The 20,764-nt window shown below is 39.9% G+C and overlaps 1 protein-coding gene across 1 annotated transcript in view; it reads right to left on the minus strand.

The window, feature by feature from the left end:
• snx19b (sorting nexin 19b) overlaps positions 1–19,788 on the minus strand; it is a 41,465-nt gene extending 21,677 nt beyond the window's left edge. The window contains exons 1-11 of the mRNA XM_030398237.1: positions 19,565–19,788; positions 18,064–18,346; positions 17,723–17,917; positions 15,886–17,121; positions 12,817–13,015; positions 12,496–12,596; positions 12,293–12,412; positions 12,072–12,196; positions 11,111–11,204; positions 10,863–11,022; positions 8,447–8,576 (exon numbers count right to left, since the gene is read on the minus strand). Of these exons, the coding sequence (XP_030254097.1) occupies positions 8,447–8,576; positions 10,863–11,022; positions 11,111–11,204; positions 12,072–12,196; positions 12,293–12,412; positions 12,496–12,596; positions 12,817–13,015; positions 15,886–17,121; positions 17,723–17,917; positions 18,064–18,346; positions 19,565–19,629 (2,708 nt within the window). The 5' untranslated portion in view covers positions 19,630–19,788. The remainder of the gene's footprint in view (positions 1–8,446; positions 8,577–10,862; positions 11,023–11,110; positions 11,205–12,071; positions 12,197–12,292; positions 12,413–12,495; positions 12,597–12,816; positions 13,016–15,885; positions 17,122–17,722; positions 17,918–18,063; positions 18,347–19,564) is intronic.
• Positions 19,789–20,764: the final 976 nt, after the last annotated feature.

The following is a 20,764-nucleotide window of genomic DNA, read 5'->3' on the forward strand; positions in this document are numbered from 1 at the left end:
ATGCATTCTGGCAGAAGTAACATGGAGCTTCCAAGTGGGATCTTCTGTTTATACCTCATGCCTGGCCCCAAGATCCATATGTCAAGGAAAAGAAGCAGGAAAAAAAACAGCAGAGGACTCCAATATGACCTCCTCACTGTGAAAACAACCAGCGGAGTCAAAAATCCAGAGTTGTGGAGGGGTCTCTGTTCTGGAGCCAATCATTTAGAAAGCCTTGATTCTCCACATCACTGTCACTGTTAATCACTGGGTCTTCATACAGTAACACATCATGAGGTCTTCTGTTATGCTAAGACATGATAAAAAAATGAACTCTGACACTTGCAAAGTCAGGCAGAGGCGCCAAATAAAACATGATGTCCAAAAGAATAAATTTCTAAAAACAACAGCTACTAAAGATGAGAAGATTAAAATAGTCTTCAGAGCTGGACACACATGACTATTCTCTCATACTCTTAATATCTCAAACTAAATATCTGCTGGTACACATTCGTACATGTAATAATTTTAGATCCAGATCCAGACTGTCTGAGCTAATTCATTTGGCCAGTATTTGTTTCTGTCTGGTGGAGACGTTGGTAAGTCCACCTCAGACTACCAGACAAATGAGTCGGTCGATGTGGGTAAACATTTCTACGTATGGATCTGCTTAACACATTACAGCAGCACGGAATGAGCTCAAGTCCTGAGCTGTGCCTCAAAGATACTGCGAGTGATGTGGCCTGTGTAAGGATGAATAACAGGCTTTGGTAGCAACAGTGAAGTAAAAAATTTAAATCTGTGTGTTGCTGCTTTTATGTAATCTTACCAAGTTTCAAGTTTTTGTGAATACATTTTTTTAGACGAGCAATATAGGTGTAGAAAAAAACACGTGCACAGAGTGATAAGATATGTCTTATAGAAGCTATTTTAAAGGGATACGAGTACAGGTGTACCTTGAGATTTAGGCTCGCCTTTAAGTGTGCCTTTGGAACAAGACGTTTGCAAATCAGTGACATATGTCATGCCCTTCTGTAGCTACAACAGAGCAAAATACAAATTCATTTGTCAAATCATGCATCTTTAATGTCTTAGACATTTCATTTCTTAAGCCTTCATCAATTGCTTCTTTTGCCACATGGGGGCAGCACAACAAGCCCTGATAGTCCTTTAAACCACCCATAACTGCTTAACGAGAATTTAGTCTCACCGGACCTAGGATCTGCATAAAATTGTATTTACTCATAGACACCAGCCAACTAAAAACACCTGATTTTTTTTCATTAAGATCTATGCATTGTTCCCTGAGACAATGATGAAAATACTGGAAAACACAATGTTAAAGAACCTGAGAACACATTCCTGGATCCATCTCTTTATCTGGATTCCCACCAAAAGTTAATGGAGTCTATTCTAGGCTAAGATCAAGTCTTCATCAAGTTTTGTCAAATCCTGTTGACAAACACCACAGGTGAAAACACAACCCCTGCGGTGAAGTCATAACTGCTGGTTAGCAGTTTTGCAAATACACTTTTTTGTCATGTCCTGAATAGAGTCTTACGGAAGAGGATTAGGGCCACATGTGAATTTTTTCTTTAGTTCTGACTTTAAAGTCAGAATTCTGACTTTTTTCTCAGAATTCTGAGAAAAAAGTCAGAATTCTGAGATTAAAGTCTGAATTCTGAGAAAAAAGTCAGAACTCAAAAAAAATGTACATGTGCAGACTTCTGACTTTATTCTAAGAATTCTGACTTTATTCTCAGAATTCTGACTTTAAAGTCAGAACTAAAAAACAAAATTCACATGTGGCCCTAATCCTCTTCCGTAGAGTCTGAAGGTTCAGTCTTCATTTTGGAAATATTATTTTGACTAAAATCTCAGTCTTAATCTAATCTTAACTCAGGAATTGCTTTTCTGACTCTTTCTACTGTATTCCGTAATGAAAATGGCTCAGTTGTGATCACTTCCTATTTGTCACGGAGCCATATCAATGACAACAGAGCACACTCAACCTGCTCATAAAGACCACGAGATGTGCCTGAAAGCACAGAAAAAAAGGCAGCAAGTGAGAGATGAGTTAAGAATGTTTTTATCAAAACCCTAATTACTAGTTCTGATGTACCTTTATAACCATCTGGTTGTCTGAAAGTCATAGTATCCTTTGTGGTTAAGATTTTCCATGATTTTGATGACATTGTATTGACAATTTTATCCCAATGAGCCTGTAGCAATAAACATGATTTTAGGAATTACTATGATGACCAGATTAACATTAAAGACTGTTGTTCTTGGATACAGCCCGCTCCAGTGCTCTGAAGCAATCCACCTGCCCAGACTCTTTGCACAACCTTCTGCATTCAAAGGAAAATGGCCAGCTCTTAAAATTGAAAAAACAAACTATGAAATAGCACGCAAATAGACACATGGTTAATAAAATATACTACTTAGAAAAGCCACCATTATATATTTGTTATTGTTGGAGTTCTGACCGCATCTCCAGAGTTCTCTCCAAATGCCACAATGTGGTCATTGGCTAAATAGTGCAGCAATGAGACAGAAACCACTTTCCCTGAAGCCAAACAACTTGTTGTTCACCACTGGTGAAACCCAAGCAGGCCACTGCATGTCAGATCAGGATCCCTGGGTATTAATTAACAGTGTGGCTGAAGCAGAGACAGAAAGAGCAAAATAAGAAGACTGAGAGAGTCAAAGTGTTCTCTTTGACAGCTGTTGACAAGCTTTTAATCCTCCAAGCTCCCCTTCATCCTCACCTCCATCATCAAGCTGTCAGCGAGGACTTGTGGTACCATTTGAATTGTTCACGTATGTAGTAATATGCCATTTTAGGGAGTAAAAATAAAGAATCATGTCATTGTGTGACAGGTGCAGCAAAAGACTGGCAGAGCAGAGGTGCCACGTGTTGAGGTGAAAACGTGCTGTAAACTAACAAGGAAGCTCTTAAGACCAAAAAGCAGCACACTCACAAACCAGAGAAAGTAGTAGGTAGTACAGGTGCACGGACAAAGAGCACCTGTGGCTGCACATTCTCCAAGTAGGTGGAGTGGTTAAAATGTCAGTCTATCAGCAGATATGACGTGTCCTCTGGACTCACTGAGGGAATGTTCCACACTTACAGAGTGTTACTGACCAAAGTCCAATGGCAAAACAGCTCACAGAAGACATCTGAACAACTTGATTCAATTATATTCATTACAAGCATTATATTGTATCATCGCCACCACTGACCCACTTTCTCCACCATATGTTTGCAGCCAATGTTGTTCAGTGCACGTAAGTGAGTACAGGAGTCTCAAAGGCCATATTTCATTTTGTTTTCAGGCAAACCCACCTCAACACTTGCATGCATTTATGAAGTTGCCTTAAAACATTTTAAAGACTGACATAAGTGTTAGGTTGCTTTTGTGAAAGTGTTATTCATATTTCTTTGTATTGACAGATGTTTGCCTCAATAATAATCAACAACTGGAGTTTACTCAGCCTTTTAGTTGCCAAATGAAGGCAGCATCATATTAACAGACACATTTAACAAAGGAAAACCATGATGTGTCCATACAAATGCTTGCGATGTCAACATCAAGTGGCTGCACTCTGTTACATCTACAGTACATCTAGACACTGACAACAATCTGGCTCCAGCTGAATTTTCCATCCAGACTGCTGTCTAAGAGAAAGAGACTATATTCATTTTAAACTGTCCCACTTTCCATCTCCCAAACCAGAGTCCCGCCTGTACTCCATTTATAGGAGCAGAGAGCTGGCTGTTTCAGCCAGACCTGTCGCACACAGACACACACACACACCCTGTTTGGTCCTGGTTTCATCCTCCACACCGAACATACACTTTGTCTGTCCACTCACAATTTTGACAGACATGCATCCACTACACTGGACTGTAGACTTGCATGGATAAAGTTTTGCTGCCAGCAGCTTCTCTTGCCTCTCACCAATCAGCTGCCCTTTCCAAAACAGTGTTGGGGCTTGGGGGAAACTGGCCTTGCATGTTGATGATACACCATCAGGTTATCACTTTGTTATTATCATTGCTGTAAGAAAACCAAACAATGAGCTACACATGGCTTAAAGCTGCACAGAGCTGCAGGAATCAGTGTTATTCTATATATTTACAACAACAATGCTTGCATGTTGATGTTTAGCAGATGTAATGTTGTATGATGATATTTAGGGGGATGGGAATAACATTCATAAATACTGCTTAGCTGCACATTTATGCATAGCAAGGAATGAGAACTAGGCGGTGGAGGGTGTGATGTGTATGCCACTGTGTATGGGACATTTCATATGCATTACATTGCTACTTGGTACTTGTTCTTGTTTATTGAGTGATGTTTGATGTTTTCACATATGTTGTATTTGTATTTGTGTTTCCTGCCAGTGGGACTGCAGATGTAAATTAGCCCAAGGCTAACTCTGGTGCAATGCATTAAATTGTCACATTCATGTTTTAATTGCACATTGTCCCTCACAAATAAAATTTAAATTGAATTGAATTGAAAGGTAGTGGTCAAAACTATTTGAAAGACTTTGACAGATATGATGGTGATATGATTCACAATTTGAAGGAATTATATTTTTGGCATCACTCACTTCGTGAGTCGTGATGATGTGACCTTTGTTGAGGTCTGCACCAAACATGTTTTCTTCCATCTGGAGAACACGATCTGTAGACCAGGACTTCTCTGCAGCTCTACAGTACTTCATTATAATGCTGTTTGTCACAAATTTTATCTTTATCAAAAAAATACAGCTTCTTGAGATTTGGATTTTGTGCTTCGCCATAATACGTTTTACGGTACTAACAATAATAATGACAAGAAGAAGAATATATTTAATATTTCTTTGTTTTCAAAGGAATCAAAGAGAATACTACTTTATGTGAACATAAAAGCAATACACTAGAAACATATTTCACAAAAGCAGACCACTACAAGCAAATCTAAAAACATACATCATACAACATTAATCACACATACAATACTATGTCATTCAGTCTTCCATCACTTTTTCTTTTTATTTGATTAGCTTTCTTATATAAGCCTTTTATATAATTGTCATTTTAATGGATGCTATTGCTGCTTTTTTATGATTTTTTCTTTTAAATAGCACATCTGTGCTTGGATGTGTTTTTAGTTTTGTTTCACTGTCTATACTGTTTATAACTCTGCATTTGTTTTCAACTCTAATGAAAGAGTATACATAAACAGAGCTATCTTTGTAACACAATTTCAGACATAGTTTTTCTATCAACAGCAGTTCACAGCCAGAGCATCTCGGCTCCTCTGTACAGAGAAACCGCTTGATGAGAGGATACCTGCCACACTGAGAGCTGTCCCTGCAATGTTGACAGGCCGCTGCCTAATATAGACGAGGCCAAACAAAAAGCACAAGGCCTTTCAAAGTTAGCTGGTTGACCTCCTTAAAATAGAGGGCCCAGTATCAATGTGAAGGAATTATATTCTGGTGCTGACACCCCAGGGAACGTGAGGTCACAGCACTAACAGCACAAACACTAGAACCTGAGAACATTGTCTGCATGTTCAGTTTACTGGCAGCAGGAGCTATACCTATCTCTGACAAATGTTTGGGGAGTTGATGTCAAGCCTGAGGGTCAAATAGTGCAAGCATACATGTATGCACGTACACTTACATATTTCACAGCAAATGTATTATTGAAAGGACTTGACACAGTTTTTGGTTGCAGAACTGTTGGAGTCTTGATCACAAATTGGGGTAAAACAGACCAGGAGACCAACACATTGGTAGTTATGTATTGGTAGTGTTGTACCTGAGGAATGTGGTGCACCTATGGTCGTGGATTAAGGTTGTAACCAAAAGAAAGAGATCAAGGATAAAACTGAACTGAAGAACTGAAAAGCCTCTTGGATGAGAGGTGAAATGTATTCAAGGAACTGAAACAAGTCCAGTTGCTTTATGATACAGCACTTAAAATCACCATAACCTGGATGACCCAAGAATCTTCAACAACATCGCAGACCCAAGAGACAAAAATGTATTTCCTTTGGACAGAGGAGATCTGTGCAGGTGTCATTACCTCTCACACCATACCCATATTGGGTTGGAAATGAGGTAGCTGCGTCAGACAATTTCTGAAGTTTCTGAGGCAGATAATCCAACAATCATGCTCACTCTGTGCAGTGATTGGTCAGATTTGTGAATGTGAGATAGTAAGCAGGCTTTGAAATTCTCTTTATAGCTATAATCTCTCTTTAAAGCTATATTTTTTCTTTTTTTCATTTTTAACAGGTGCAAAGTTTTGACTGTAAAGCATTCAAATTAAATAATAATAATAAAATCCAGAGTGGGCTCCATAGTCCCCATTCCAGAAGCAACATCCACTATGCCTCTCTTTAATGGCAGGTTTTAAACTGTAGGAGAACACTTACACCTTTAGAGACCCATTGTGCAAACTCTTCCCATTTGCCCGGGTGAAGCCTCTAGATCGTCTGGAAAGTACTGGAGGATGTGGCTGGTGAGAGCAATATCTGAGCTACATTCTGCTGCACCAGAAATGGCCAAAGGGTCACCCAACATTTTGGTGCAGATGAAGGCACAGTTGGGTGATAAATGAAAGGAACAACTTGATTAGCACCTTAATGCTCCTCAGAGAATGATTTTTTTTCTGTTTTGGAGCTACTATTGATCTAATACACTAAAAGCAAACTGTAGAATTGTTGTCAGACCATTCAACTCTGCAGTGCTGATCAAAATAATACATTTTGGAGTCACAGACATAAACCATTGGGGCGCACAGTATGCTGTCAGTATGCACAGTTAAAAAACTGACAGGCTGCCAAAAATACCAAGACTCTCTTTCACAGTCTACTTACAGTTCACATACCATGTGTTTGCCGTCAGCAAACCACTGACCAGACATACCTCAGCACAGAAATGATGAAGTGCAAATTCTTTTACAGGTCTGTGTATTGCTCAGTGGGAGCATGTTCTTGTGGAAGCAGTATCACCTGGACTGATATTTGTTTGGACTGATTGTTGTTTGGTAATCTATCAACAACAGGTTTCTGATTCTACAACATTTTAATTTATGAGAAGAATTGTATGAGTTTTATTAAATGTCTTACAATGAGAAAAGTTAATCCCATACTGGTAAGGGGCTTTCTACAAATGATGAGCTGTGTCTCTTCTAAAAAATGGGCAACGTTTGTGAATATTTCAGTTCTTTCAGTGATTGATACGGAGTGACTTCATAACATTTGTTTGCAGTTTTACTGAGTTGGAGGGTGAGTGTGTTTACAGATGCTGTGTTGGCTCCGTGTACCATAATTCCAATCATGTGAACAAGCAATTAGCATTCCTTGGCTAACTTACATGTAGTCTGCAGAACTGCTGTACTACAGAAGTGAGTACTGCAATACATGCTTGAAATGGGATGGTTAAAGATGTAGTTTATGTATGATTTTCATACTATTTCTCAAATGTATTACATTGATCGTAGTAATATCATTACCTACAACATTCACAACTTTTCATTTTGTTAAGCTTGTAAGTGTTATTTCATTATTGCATAAATGATAATGTTTATTCATCATCAATATAACTCTTACAACAGAATTTTAGTTGAATGTTATAAGAATGTCATAGGGCAATAGTGATATATCCTATCAGGATATTACACCCTGGTAAAGTTTTCTTTTTCTTCATAGCTTTTTGGCATGTTTCTGGAGCGACAGATTATTATTTTGTTGCAGTTAGTTGGAGAGTTAGACCATCATTCAGCAAAGGTAAATATCTTTACTTTCAAATTCTTTAAAATCTAAATGAGCTTATATTCAAGGTGTACCAGGTACACAACAAACAAAACTGGGGGTATTTCAATGGGACATGTGAGTCTACAGCGAGTACAAATACTTTTTTGAGCAAGACTTTTGTATGCAAGAGTGTCAACATGAGTTGATCCCCAGTGCAGCAACACAAACATTTGTTTGTTTGAGAGTGATGGCTGATTGGAAAGAATTTCTGCCCCCTCACTTTTGCAGCTGAGGTTCCAAAGACTGAATCAGAGCTGTTGTGATATTTGTGATTTGAACAGACAGACAGTTTGTCTGAGAGACACAGTACTAACACCATTAATAGAGCCTCATTGTTAGCATGGCCAAACCTTTAGACCTGAGCTTGCACTTGACTGATTGATTTAGTATATAATAATTCAGTTGATTTTGCCAAAATGTAATGAAATACAGAATTTTGCAATGTCACGATCCAAAAACATGGACTGTGACCGTATCTACTGAAATATCAGGCAGTTATTTTGCATTTAATGCATTTTATCTAAATCTATATATCCACTGATAATTTCCTGGATTGCCGTTTAACAAGTGGCATTGAAATTAGGTTTTTATAAGACTCTTTAGTGGCATCTCATGACTGTTAAATGAATGCAGTGTGTCACCTGTTAATAAGTGTCCCAAACAGGAGTCTGATGGTCTTCTGAATGTTTTCACTGCACAGCCAGCTCCACTGCTTCCTCATCAGCAGACACAGGATGTTCAGAGCCACCTCAGCCAGCGCCGTCTCAGATGCTGTGGTCACACAATGCAAGACACACAAAAACACAACTCACCATGACAACCTACAAGAGATCATCTCAATCAGATCAGCATCTCAAAACAAACATTATGATCTGTTTCAGAGAAATACAGTTCTTCTGTGCGCATCTGATCAACATGCAGGTCCAGTTATTTCAACATCCACCTCATACATTTACCAACACTGCCCTCATGTGGACAGACCTAGATGCTGCTGGCTCTGCTGAGTGTGATTTTTTTTATTATAGCACTCACAAATGTTCTTCTACATTACAAGTACGATGGTTTAGTCAAAGCTGTATTTTGTTAAGCACAATCCTTCAATGCTGTCTGAGTGAAAGGCCTGAACAGGAAACACAATAGTTCTCTGAGAATGTAACACACACCTCTCTGTAGTCTTAAGTGATGATCGTCACAGTTTAACAGTTTTCATAACACTGATACAATATTGACCTCTATAATAACTGACATGAATTTTCAAGATGAAACAAATCTGCAACCACGCACACACATATACTGAGTAACCTGTTTACTGACAGCTTTCTGCAGTAACTTCATTTATTATGTCATCTACACAAGAAATACACTTTTCTGTAAGAGTGGTCTGAAATATCCTCCCAGATAATTCTCCAGGCTGATAATCAGTCTACGCCTAATTTATGCATCTATTGTGAAAGTCGCATATTAGTATTCTGTAAACTATCAGTCTGGTAAACTTTAAAGAGGGAACCTTTAAGCAGTCTGGTCAAAATTGTATTTATGCTGCTTACTTAGAAAAAAAGCACATTCCTTCATAAAAACAATGACTAGCCGACTAACAGAAATAAATGCAGTAAACGGGAATTGTCTCATACCAATGTCAAGCGAATTCACAGATGGCATCAATATAATGTTAATGGGATCATTCTTATGGTGATTCCCTGTGATGGAATACGATTGAAGAGTGGTGTTACATGATGTAACATGGAGGATGGAAGAGTTAAGGACCGCTAACAGTTCTAGGACAAACAAACTAGACATGGGTTCATTCATGAGGGGGAATGGAGAAATGGTATTTAAAATAGGAATGTTCAAATATTACTGCAGTATCTATTTATTGCATATCTATATATATATTAAAAAAATATAAATGACATTTTGCACACACTGATATCATTCCATTTTAGCCACTTAGCAGACAGTATAGGTTTTTGGCCTGACATTTGTTGAATATTGATAGGTATTTACAGTCAAAATAGGTCATTATTCAGAGTGATTTCGTATATCACTCAAGTAATTTTCTAGTGGAAAATGTCATATTTAACATATCATTAATGAATAACTAATATTAGATAGTTAAGCTGACGATCAATTAAAGAAACTACTTAAAATGTGTATCCATACACCACAAACCTTTACAAAGAATGTGACAAAGTTTCACTTCCAGTTCTGGCTTTCTCTGCTCACACTCATCAACTCTCTCTCCACTGTCTCTCTCTTAAAAGGGGTCAACTTATGTAACACTTAAACATCAACATCACTTAATTAAGTTTCCATTACAAACAGAACAATCCAGAGTGCAGTGTCCGAACTGCCTTCAATGGCACATTTACATTCATCCAACCAGCAACACAGCTGTAACTCATGTCAGTGAATGTGGTATTCCTTGGAGCTTTTAGGTTTGTAAAGAAAAAATAAAAGGACAGTCACACCAAGTCACATTCTTATGTGTGCAAGATGACTGCAAGATGGAACAAGCTGCAGTAGATCAGATAGTCCAACTATAATCATGGCGAGTTACTGAATGGAAAGTGGTAGAGTGAAGCAGACAGGAAAGTAGGAAGACAACAGTCAGTGAGTCAGTGAGTTGGTCTGACACAAAGGAAAACGAAAGCAGACAAGGCAGAATGAGTCAGATAAGCAGACATGGTGGTTGCAGAGATAAAACTGAGAGGCTCACAGGATAGGATTCAAGTTCAAAATTGAATTTTGGCTCAAGTAAAATATTTGAATAAATCCATCTCACTGCAATACCAGCTCTCTTTATTTGTAACAGAAGCTTGTGTTAGTGCTAACACTGGTATAATGAGCTCTCCACTGGGTGAGCAATAACTCTCCTGCATGGGACGCTGAGGTGGCGAATGGTGATGACAGGATTTCTTTTATATCAGTACACATTGAGGTCCTTTGTTGACTTTAAACCTACCTACAGCAGCTTTTAGACATGTAACAACAAGCACTGGAGACTAAACAGGGTAAATATTTTATCTCATAATGTATGCCACCTTGCCATGTTCTTACCAGCTTCCTGACTTTGCTTTCCACTCAGGCTGTCAATAATGTGGCCTCTGAATTCTCTAACTACTGGACTGTCGTCGCTCTCTGGCTCGCCTCTGATGGACAGTTTCTCTTGTTCGGTGATAAAGGCTTGGAGATCTCCCAAAGACATCCCGTTAAACACCTTCAAGATGAAAGACAAACTTGAACCATCCCTAAAAAAGTCACTGTATTACGGAATCACTGATTCTGATCAAAGTGCAGTTACTTACTGTGCTGGTTTGCTCAAAACTGAACAAAACCTGCGGTTTAACGTCTGAGCCGTTCATAAAGGGGATGTTTTTACTGGAGAACTTCAGACGAGACCTAGGATCATACAAATCATACAAACAAATACATGTTTACATGAAAAACAATTAAACAATATTATATTGTTAATAAAAATACATGGCTAAACTGTTAATATTAATATTTTATGTCCCGGTTATGATGGCAAAAATAAATTGACATTCACAAAATTATCCCTAAATGCTTATAACTATTAAAATGGCACCAAAACAAACAGAAATTACTTAACATTTTATTGCACTGCAGACAGAACATACATCTTTTCTTTAGTGAAAATAGAGTTGAGTGAGAAACTCTTAAATAAGGTAAGCATAAATCATATGGTCCTTTTGCAAAAATAAAAGGTTAATAAACAGTGGCCATCTCATCTCTCTGTCCTTTGGAATCTACCGTATTTTCACACATCTGATTTAACTTCTTCTTTTTGTGGGGGATACAATGGGCAAGCCCAGCCTTTACACACGGTAGCAGGCTTTGGATTTCGTAATGACGGGAAAGTTGTAAGATTCCCTTTGTGGCAATTAAAAATGAATCAGGAAATCAGTGTAGGACTGTATGTTGGCAAGCTAGACAGCAAGTCTCTTGTGAGGATATTCACGATTATGTCAATAATGGAAATGTACCATGATCATGATATAAGACCTTATTACCCTCCCTTCCCTATACATGACCAAACTGATGTCATCACTATCAGGAAATTAAAACAAGTTTGTGTGGTTGGACACTGCTATGATTGTTGTGGTGGGGAAAAAGGAAGTACTAAACCCAGCGTTACTGCAAGTTTACATAATTTTAGCATGTTTGCAAAAAGGTTTGCCACTTGTGTAACACCTCTCTATGTATGGGGCTGTATTCCCTGGCAAAACTGGATCTCTGGGGTCTTACTTGCTCTTCTTGTCACTATTTATTTTCCCTCCATCCACTTCTCCTTCATTCTCCTCTGTTGGACTCTGAGGTTCTGAACGAGGAAACGCCGTCTTCAGAGTGTCCACGATGGCATTCACCACAATCTATACACAAAAACACACAAGCACTGCATTATCCAGTGAAACCAATAGTGGCTTAGGCATAATTATCTTACAAATAAACATAATTCATGATCAAACCTTATCTATGCGTGACACAATAAAAGGTTTCTTGACAAAGGCGATCCTAGCGTCTGTATTGAGAGCCAGAAACTCCTGCATCTCTTCACTGTTGGCTATTTCAGAGATGGTACAGAGTTGCTGAAATAGAGAACAAACAGCATAAGTTGTTACATTAGGCAAACTAATACTTAGTTCATGAAATTAAATATCAATCAACTTACCTTTAGAAAGGTCTCCAGAAGTCCTTTCCTGGCCTCTATTTTGTCACTGTCCATGTTTCCAAAGGGCATGTCTGGGAAAATTTTCTTTGGACCTTTGACACCTGAAACATAGTTTACAGACAAGAAAATCCTGGATGTTGGTTCAAGTACTAAACATCAAACAAACCGCATCGTTTCAGCAACGCCCAATAATTCAACAGCAAATCCAGGTCTGCATGTTCCCCTCAAGCCAGACTTAAGATAAGTTGGCCACTATTAGGACTGGCGGCTCAGAACAGCCACACAGGGGATCAAAGTTGACAAAGAGTCCATCCTTCCTACCTTTGATGAGTTTCCGTAGTTCTGTTTTTTCTTCAAGCCGCGTCTGCAGGTTGAGGAACTCGCTGTATCGTCTGTTGACCATGTGATAGGCTACCGGCTGAACTGACGATGGATTCTCACAACCCGAGAGTATAACTTCAGCCTCCTCAGAGCCTGGCTGGATACTCCCTGGGTTCTCACAGCCCATCGCTGTCTCATACTGAAAACCAACACAACACAGCATAAAGCTTGCACCAAGATTCAATATACTTTAAGGACTGTAGGCCTGCGATAATGAGAAAAATGACCTGGGGCAAAAATATATGCTACATACTAATAAAGATACAAATGTATTACAGTGTAAACAATCTATATCTGGGTCAACACACAGTTAGCCTTATGATAATAACCTGGAGATCACTGGGGTTCGGACAAATAGTCGGACAAAACGTGCAATTCAATTATGACACCTTGGGCTCTTGAAAAAATACAATGGACATTTTTCAATATTTTCCAACAGTGTTCTTCACTGCTTTTGTTGGTTATTGCTCTGTCTGTTGATGTGGTTCCAGCAACAACTGATGATCAGTCGAAAATCCTCTGGGACCCCGACATTTGCTGAAGACGTTGTAGCCCTATGAGAGCATCTGTTGCCCTTTTTGAAGGCAGAGTCCTGGTCATGCCTATGAAAGCTGCTCAGTGGCGCATGAAGCCAAAAAACTCTTTGGCATTGTGGGGTCCTTAGAGCGTGCACACTAGAAACATCCACAGGCTGAGCTTCCATTGTAGCCAGTGATAAGTTTATCAGAGTAATCCAGGCGCTATATGATAGACCCTCAGCCTGTATCAAGGTCAGTGGTGATCTATCTGAGTCCTTTATTCTGAAACGTGGGTGCAGACAGGGTTGTGCAATCTCACCACTCCTCTTTGATTTATTTATAGAAACACTAGGTCAATCATTAAGACAAAACCAAACTATTAAGGGCATTGCACTGTCAGGAGTTGAACATAAGGCAGCAATGTTCGCTGATTATGTGCTAGTCTGACTGGGGGAGCCAGAGAGGTCATTCGGTGAATTGATGTCTACTTTGATTGATTTTGGGAAGTTATCTGGCTACAAAGTCAACATCAAAAACTCAGGCGATGACACTTAATTATGCAGCTTCTGCAACTTTATGTAAGAAATTTAAGCTAAATTGGTAAATTGGGAATATTAAATCATCCAACTCAGGGCTTTTCCAGACAAACTATGAGCCAATATCCTCCAGTATAAAAGCTGATCTACACAGGAATCTGGTCCCCTTCTTGAGCCTTAGTTCTAGGATAAGTTGCATGAATATGCTTCCCCGACTACTTTACCTTTTTAGAAACTTGCCTATAGGAGGTGAGTGAAAATCAATTCAGGGAATGGGACAAATGGATCTCCAGATTTATTTGGCAGGGCTGGAAACCAAGGATTAAATATGCCACCCTTCAACTCACCAAGGAAAGGGGAGGGTTGGGTCTCCCTTGTCTAAGGAATTATTATTTTGCTGCACAAATAGCTCCCTTTTATACTGGTGTAATGAAACATATAGCTAGGTGGAAGGAGCTGGAGTCCAACCTGTCAAATCAGTTCCCCATCCAAGCTGTAATAGTGGATAAGGGTCTGATGTGTCATTTGGACAAGTTGGGGAACCCCTGGTTGACCCACACATTTCAAGTCTAGCAGAAGGTAATCAATACTTGTGAGATACATAGAATGTTGAGAACGTTCAGATGGTTTGCTTATGACTCAGATTTTATTCCCAACAGATACGACCCTAGATTTAAATCATGGACAATGCATGGTCTCACAACACTCCTTTCAATTATTCAAAGAAACACTGTGCACAGCTTTGAGACCTTGCGGGACAAACATGGCTTGGCACAAAACGAATTTCATAGATCCTTGCAATTACGATCATATATTGATCATGAATGCAAATTGGCCGACCTTTCAGATGTTGAATCAGAATTTTACCACATTCCGAAAAATGCCATGACCATGACCCCCTCTAACTCCATATCTAAACTATACACAGCTCTTTCCCATGCCAATGATAATAACACTTTATACATTCAAGGCCGGATTACCCAATTGGCTTTATGGGCACAGGCCCAGGGGCCCACGTGCACCTGGGGCCCAACTGCCTCCGCTAAAAAAAACAAAAAAAGACATGATTTTTGTAGGTTTAATATCACAGGGGGCGAACGGCGAATTTAAATTGCACACAGTGAAAGCACTACACCCCAAGTTATTTTAAAACCGATTTTCAAGAGGTTAACATATTTTCAAGCAGCAACACTATTTTTTCTCATGTCTTAGATTCTGATTCTGAAATTCTAAAAATATATATATTTTTTAAATCTCACCAGTAGTCACCATTTAAAGGGTTATTTTTAAAAATGTTGAGTTTTGATGTTCTGTACCTAGGTCTTGTCTCTGTTTTGGAATGTAGGAGCGAGATAAAGCTGCTGCAAATACTCTTGGTGGCAAGTAAGAAAACATTACAAGGAGATGGTTAAGCCTGATTCAGCCTACCATGGATGATTGGATTGGAATTACTCTGGAGATACTTAGGATGGAAAAACTGACCTATCAATTAAGAATCCAAAAGGACAAATTTTACCAAACTGGAACAACTGGATTTTCATTCATAGCCCCCACGAGAGCAGACTTTATTTGATCTCACTGGTAATATTGTTTTGATCCATTTGATCCACGATCCATGAGTATACTTTCTTTGGACTCGTATGCCTGGATGATTGGTGATGCGCTTTTTCTGGATTTAAAACAAAGAAAACCGGAAGGACATTTGTTTTTATTTTTACTACTGTTGCTATGCTGGTGTATTTACATGTCCACTCCAAATAAATAATAAAAAAAAAAAAGAAAATCTCTACGGCTAGTTATTTTTCAGCCTAGTGCCACTAGAACCACACCACAGAGCACACCATAGAACAACTGGATCGCAAAGATAACGATTCTGCCGACATGTTGCACCTGGAAAAGTGCAGTGATGATTAATGAGGAAGGAGATACAGATATAGGTGGGGTCATCTACTTACTTTGATAGTGTAAAGAGTGTAGGGGTGTGAGCCTGTTCCACGGTGTTCCTTGGCTGTGATGGTGCCAGTGATGCGGAGGTTCTGGATGATGACTGGTCCATCAGGGCTGCTGAGGGGCTCAAAACTAAACGAGGGCATGGGAGAAGAGGCCTGCAATGGACTGACTTCAGTCAGCTCACTGGCAGTAACCAGCCCACTCTGTTCTACACCCAGGAGGAGCCCTCTGGCTGGGTTCACAGAAGGGCAACTGCTTTCAATCTCCAGGTCCTGCTGGCCGCTCATAGTAGGAGTTCCCTCTGCTGTGCGACCTGGTGAAGGGCCGCAGCCATTACGATACTCTACTGGATGTGAATTTACCAGGACTTTAGGGCAGGAGCCATCCACTGGACTGGGGCAAACATCCTCCAGGTCCATGCCATTATTGCTCTCAGCAGATGTGGCACATTCTGTCAGTCTGTCATACACGCCCTCCTCTTGGCCTATCATGAGCAGGGAATCAATGGAACTTTGTTTATAGTCAACCGAAGGAGAGTCCAGGTCAGAGTCATTTTCCTGGTAAAACGGATTTAATTTGCCTCCTCTCATGTAATGCCTTAAAAATGGTTGAGTTGGTTCTTCTTCCTCCATGTTGTTTTGTGGACAGTCCACCTCCTCTGAGTCAGTCACATCATAGGCAGCAAGCTCAGGCGTGGCCATTTCTGTGTCAATAAACATTTCAGTCTCAGCTCGAGGTGGAGAAACTTCATTATTCTTTTGAGGTGCATGCGCTGAGTCTTGTAGTGGAGCCGGCTCTGATTCAGCAGGTGGAGGTGGCAGTTGTGGTGATGAAGTCTCTGTTGTAACTGGCTCCTGTGGTTTGCTAGACTTGGTGAATATTTCGATCATGAGACTGTTTAACCAGTCAGGGTCAGACAATTTGTCAATAAGAGGGAGCAGAACGTTGCAGGTGATGAGCTCTCCAACAACAAAACGTCCTGTGCGGCTCTCCAAGTGTGGTGGTGGAACCAAAACATGCAGCAACATATCTCCAACTGCTCTGATGTAGTTTAATTCAACTGCATCACTGGTCATGGCGAGATGAGGTGCGGTAACCTTGGAATATGCTTTCCACAACTGCTTGTTCTCACTGGTCCACTCTCCCGCCGGGGGAGTCTGCTGGCTGCTCACCAGCTCCTTGGCTCTGATGTAGTCCTGCAGGTGGCAGCCAAACAGATCCAGGATCTTTTGGGTCAGCTCCTGCAGTGATTCAAATATATATTATTTTGGTTAAACTGATCGCAGCTCATGTCCAAACTGAAGCCATAACATGTATTGAGTGGTCACAGGGTAAAAATGTTGAGAGCAATTGCCAAAGGCAGAACAGAAAGATGTGGCCTTGTGCATCTGTTTACAACCTGCTGCATGTTTCAGCTGATTGTTATAAAATTGATGGCTCTGCAGCTCAACAGTTTTGAGCCAGGAAAACCTCAAAATGCCTCATATTATTAATAGATATTAATTATACAAAAATAATTAATTAAATGTTATCAATTACAGATCTTTGTTAGTTATTACATACTGTAATGCATAACAGTTCATGTTAACGGAAACAACTGAATATTTTGAGGAAGGTCCCATGCTTTTCAATGTGTCTAAACTAATTATCAAGATCGAAAAGTGTCCATGTTCTGTAGTAAAAAAAAACAAAACTCTTCCATTCAAATCAGGAGAATAGATGTCTACATTAACGTGACATATCAGAAATCAGGTCACTGCAGAAAGTGTTACACAATTACACCCTGTGTAGGCGAACACACGGCAACACTCTGCAGGGCTCTCATGTCTTTAGTCAAAGTACCTTCCTGTCGACTTGTCTTGCACGTATCTTCAGCTCCATGGCCATAGAAATCATGGCCTCCTGGACTTCTGTTTCAAAACCACTTTCGGAGGACACAGTGGAGTACCAGGATGAGACAAAGTCCCTGATGATTTTCCTCACTGTGTTGTGAATCTCTTGGTCCAAGTGATGCTCATCCTCCACAGACGGCTGAACCTGAAATTTAGCATAGCAAAGTAAATTTAAATTAAACAATAGTGGCAATACAAATGGGCCCCCGTTCCAATCAAAAGCAAGCAAGGTCTGCCAAGTAAACCCGATAAAATGCTTAAAACCGTGCCTACACTGGAACTTAACTGTACCTGCTCCAGGGTGATAAACCTCTCCAGGTGGACCACACTGTTGGACTCCAGGACGGCCTGCGAGCCGAGCCAGCCACCGAGCACTACCAGCAGGCTGGTGAACACGCACAGCAGCCAGATGTTGACCAGCAGGTGGAACAGCACCAACCATGCCAACACCACACCAAAGCCCAACACGCTCCTCTGTCCCAACACCTCAGCCATGGCACCGTGGGGATTACTGTCTCCTGTGACACTTTCAAGATGAGATGTGGAGCTCATGCATGCCAGCACAACATCACATCTTCAAAAACAAAAACACAGGGGGATACAGATTAGGTATATCATTTGAAACAGACTGAGAAGCTGCATGCATGTCAGTATGTGATCAACGTGAATTCAAGAGGAGGAATTCATGGTCGCCAACCTGCAAAGAGGGCCAGGGGCAAAAATGAATTGAGCGTTTTGAATGAATTGTGTTTGTGTGTCAATATCAAAGACAGGGTAGAAAACAGTATTATGACCAACGCCACAGAAACAAAGCACTACTCAGGTGTTTGTGTAATTTAGCTTCAATAGTTACTACAGACTGTTAAGATAGTAAAAACTGATTACATGAATGGTGTTAGTTTAAACCGCATGATTTGCATAACTTCGTTTGGCCTCTTTAATGATAAACGACCCATTACGTGGATTAAACAGCAAAGCCAAAACATATTCATGCTAGCTGCTAACGTTAGTTTGCACGATGTCTCGGCAGTAAACGAGTGTTCATTAGCTTTATCATGAACCCAGAAAGACTTCAGTCACATTATTATTATTTGTTTATCTGTATTTATCAGTCCCAATAACCTCCAGCAGCTGGATAAAGTGTTTGACTAACGCTGGCCTTGACGCGCACCGTTATCTTCTCTTCTGAGAAAACGCGACACCAGACCCCGCTCACGAATTGTACAAATTTGCTGTTGTCTGTTAAATGACGAGTATAAGCGCGATATGCATGTTTTAATGCTAACCGACTGCATTACACGCAGCAGCGGAACATTCGGCCAGCAGGCTGTTCGACCTGGAGCAATATATTTCAACATAACATCTACTGTATGAATAAGCTCACTCCATAGCACGCTGTCAGTCTCCACGGTTCATTAGGAGTGGAGGAAGAATACAAATGAAAGGCGAGGAGATAAAAAAGTCGATATATGACCGACTACATTGCTTTTTCGTGTAGTACATTAAAGCCGAAGTGAAGAGAATATCCTTGTGATTTCTTTGAGGTCTTCAATCATGCCCTGTGAGGTGTCCCACTTTGCCAATAATAATGTTTTCTTTAAATCGTCGAATATTTTAATAGAGATTTGTGGCGTTAGGCTCGGACACATCGACTGAAGTAAGTCAAACCAGGCTCCTCTTAGCCGGCTACAAAACACATCGCAGCACAGCGCAACAAGTAAAGCAGCCTCCTATCGCAGAGATAAGTCCCCTGGCTGCTGGCTGATTTAAACAGAGGAGGAAAATACTGAACCTGCACGAGCTGTCATGGCAGTCCAAGGAGGTCTCGTGAGCTGGTTTGTTTACTTCCTGTACCATGACGTATACGTGATGAGAAAGCCTCCCCGTGACACCGACGCACCTCGAAACACTTTGGAGGAGAGACAGTGAGGTCGTCAGAAAAATACAAAAGCAGGACGAAAAGCTATGAACATATGCTGCTTTTAAAAGATTGGGATGAAACGTGGGTTGCTTTTGCTTGCGTCAACAACTACAGCTCCCGTGAGGCTTTGTCAGCGGCTAAGGCTCATGGGATATGTTGTTTCATTGAGCAACTTTTTGGTGCAGATGATCTCCTCACAACAACTAATATGAGGAGTTTGTCTCCAGATGTACACAGTCAAAACACTCGTGTTTAATCTTTGTCGAAGAGTGTCACCTGCTGCTGAGAGCTGTACATTTGATAACAGAGTAGCCTGAATAATACTGAGGAAAAATGCTCCAATAAATAGGCCTGTATCAAACATGCGTGGCAGGTGGCAGGTGGTTCGGGCTCTCTTTATGGAGAGTGAATTGCCATAAATTGGCCTGTTGATAAATAGTGATAAATGGTGTGTAAGAGTAAGAGTGAGCTGAAATACAAACAATTGTTATATATATATATATATATATATATATATATATATATATATATATATATATATATATATATATATGGTCGTGTTAAAAGTAAGATGATTTTATATTCACCATACATGAAGCACAAATTAAATGAGAAATTGAATATGTAAATGTTTAATGTATATATTCATTCACTTATATATGTTTATGAACATTTGTATATTCATTTACCTATTTACATATTAAATTACTGACACATGTATAGCCCTTCAAATGTCTTTTATGTTATGCCATTATGATGTTATGTGTGGGAGCATTGTTCTTCACTTCTCACATCGATGGCGGGTCACAATCTGACCTACAAAGCCACTGAGGAAACGAAAGTGGCACAACAAAGGGTGGGGATGTCCTTTTTCTGTGCTGCAGAGCACATGAATTACCTTCAGCTATTATCATATTTTAAAAAGTGTCACTCCATAACTCTATGTTGTTGACTTCTGGACCTGAGCAGTTTAAAGTATGATGTTGACAAAATCTTACATTCACAAAAATTCACATATTGCAACTTTTATTAGAGTGGAATGAGAAGATACAGTATCACTCTCATATCTGT

The sequence above is a fragment of the Sparus aurata genome, chromosome 2, assembly GCF_900880675.1.
Source record: "Sparus aurata chromosome 2, fSpaAur1.1, whole genome shotgun sequence".
In the NCBI taxonomy this organism is placed as follows: domain Eukaryota; kingdom Metazoa; phylum Chordata; class Actinopteri; order Spariformes; family Sparidae; genus Sparus; species Sparus aurata.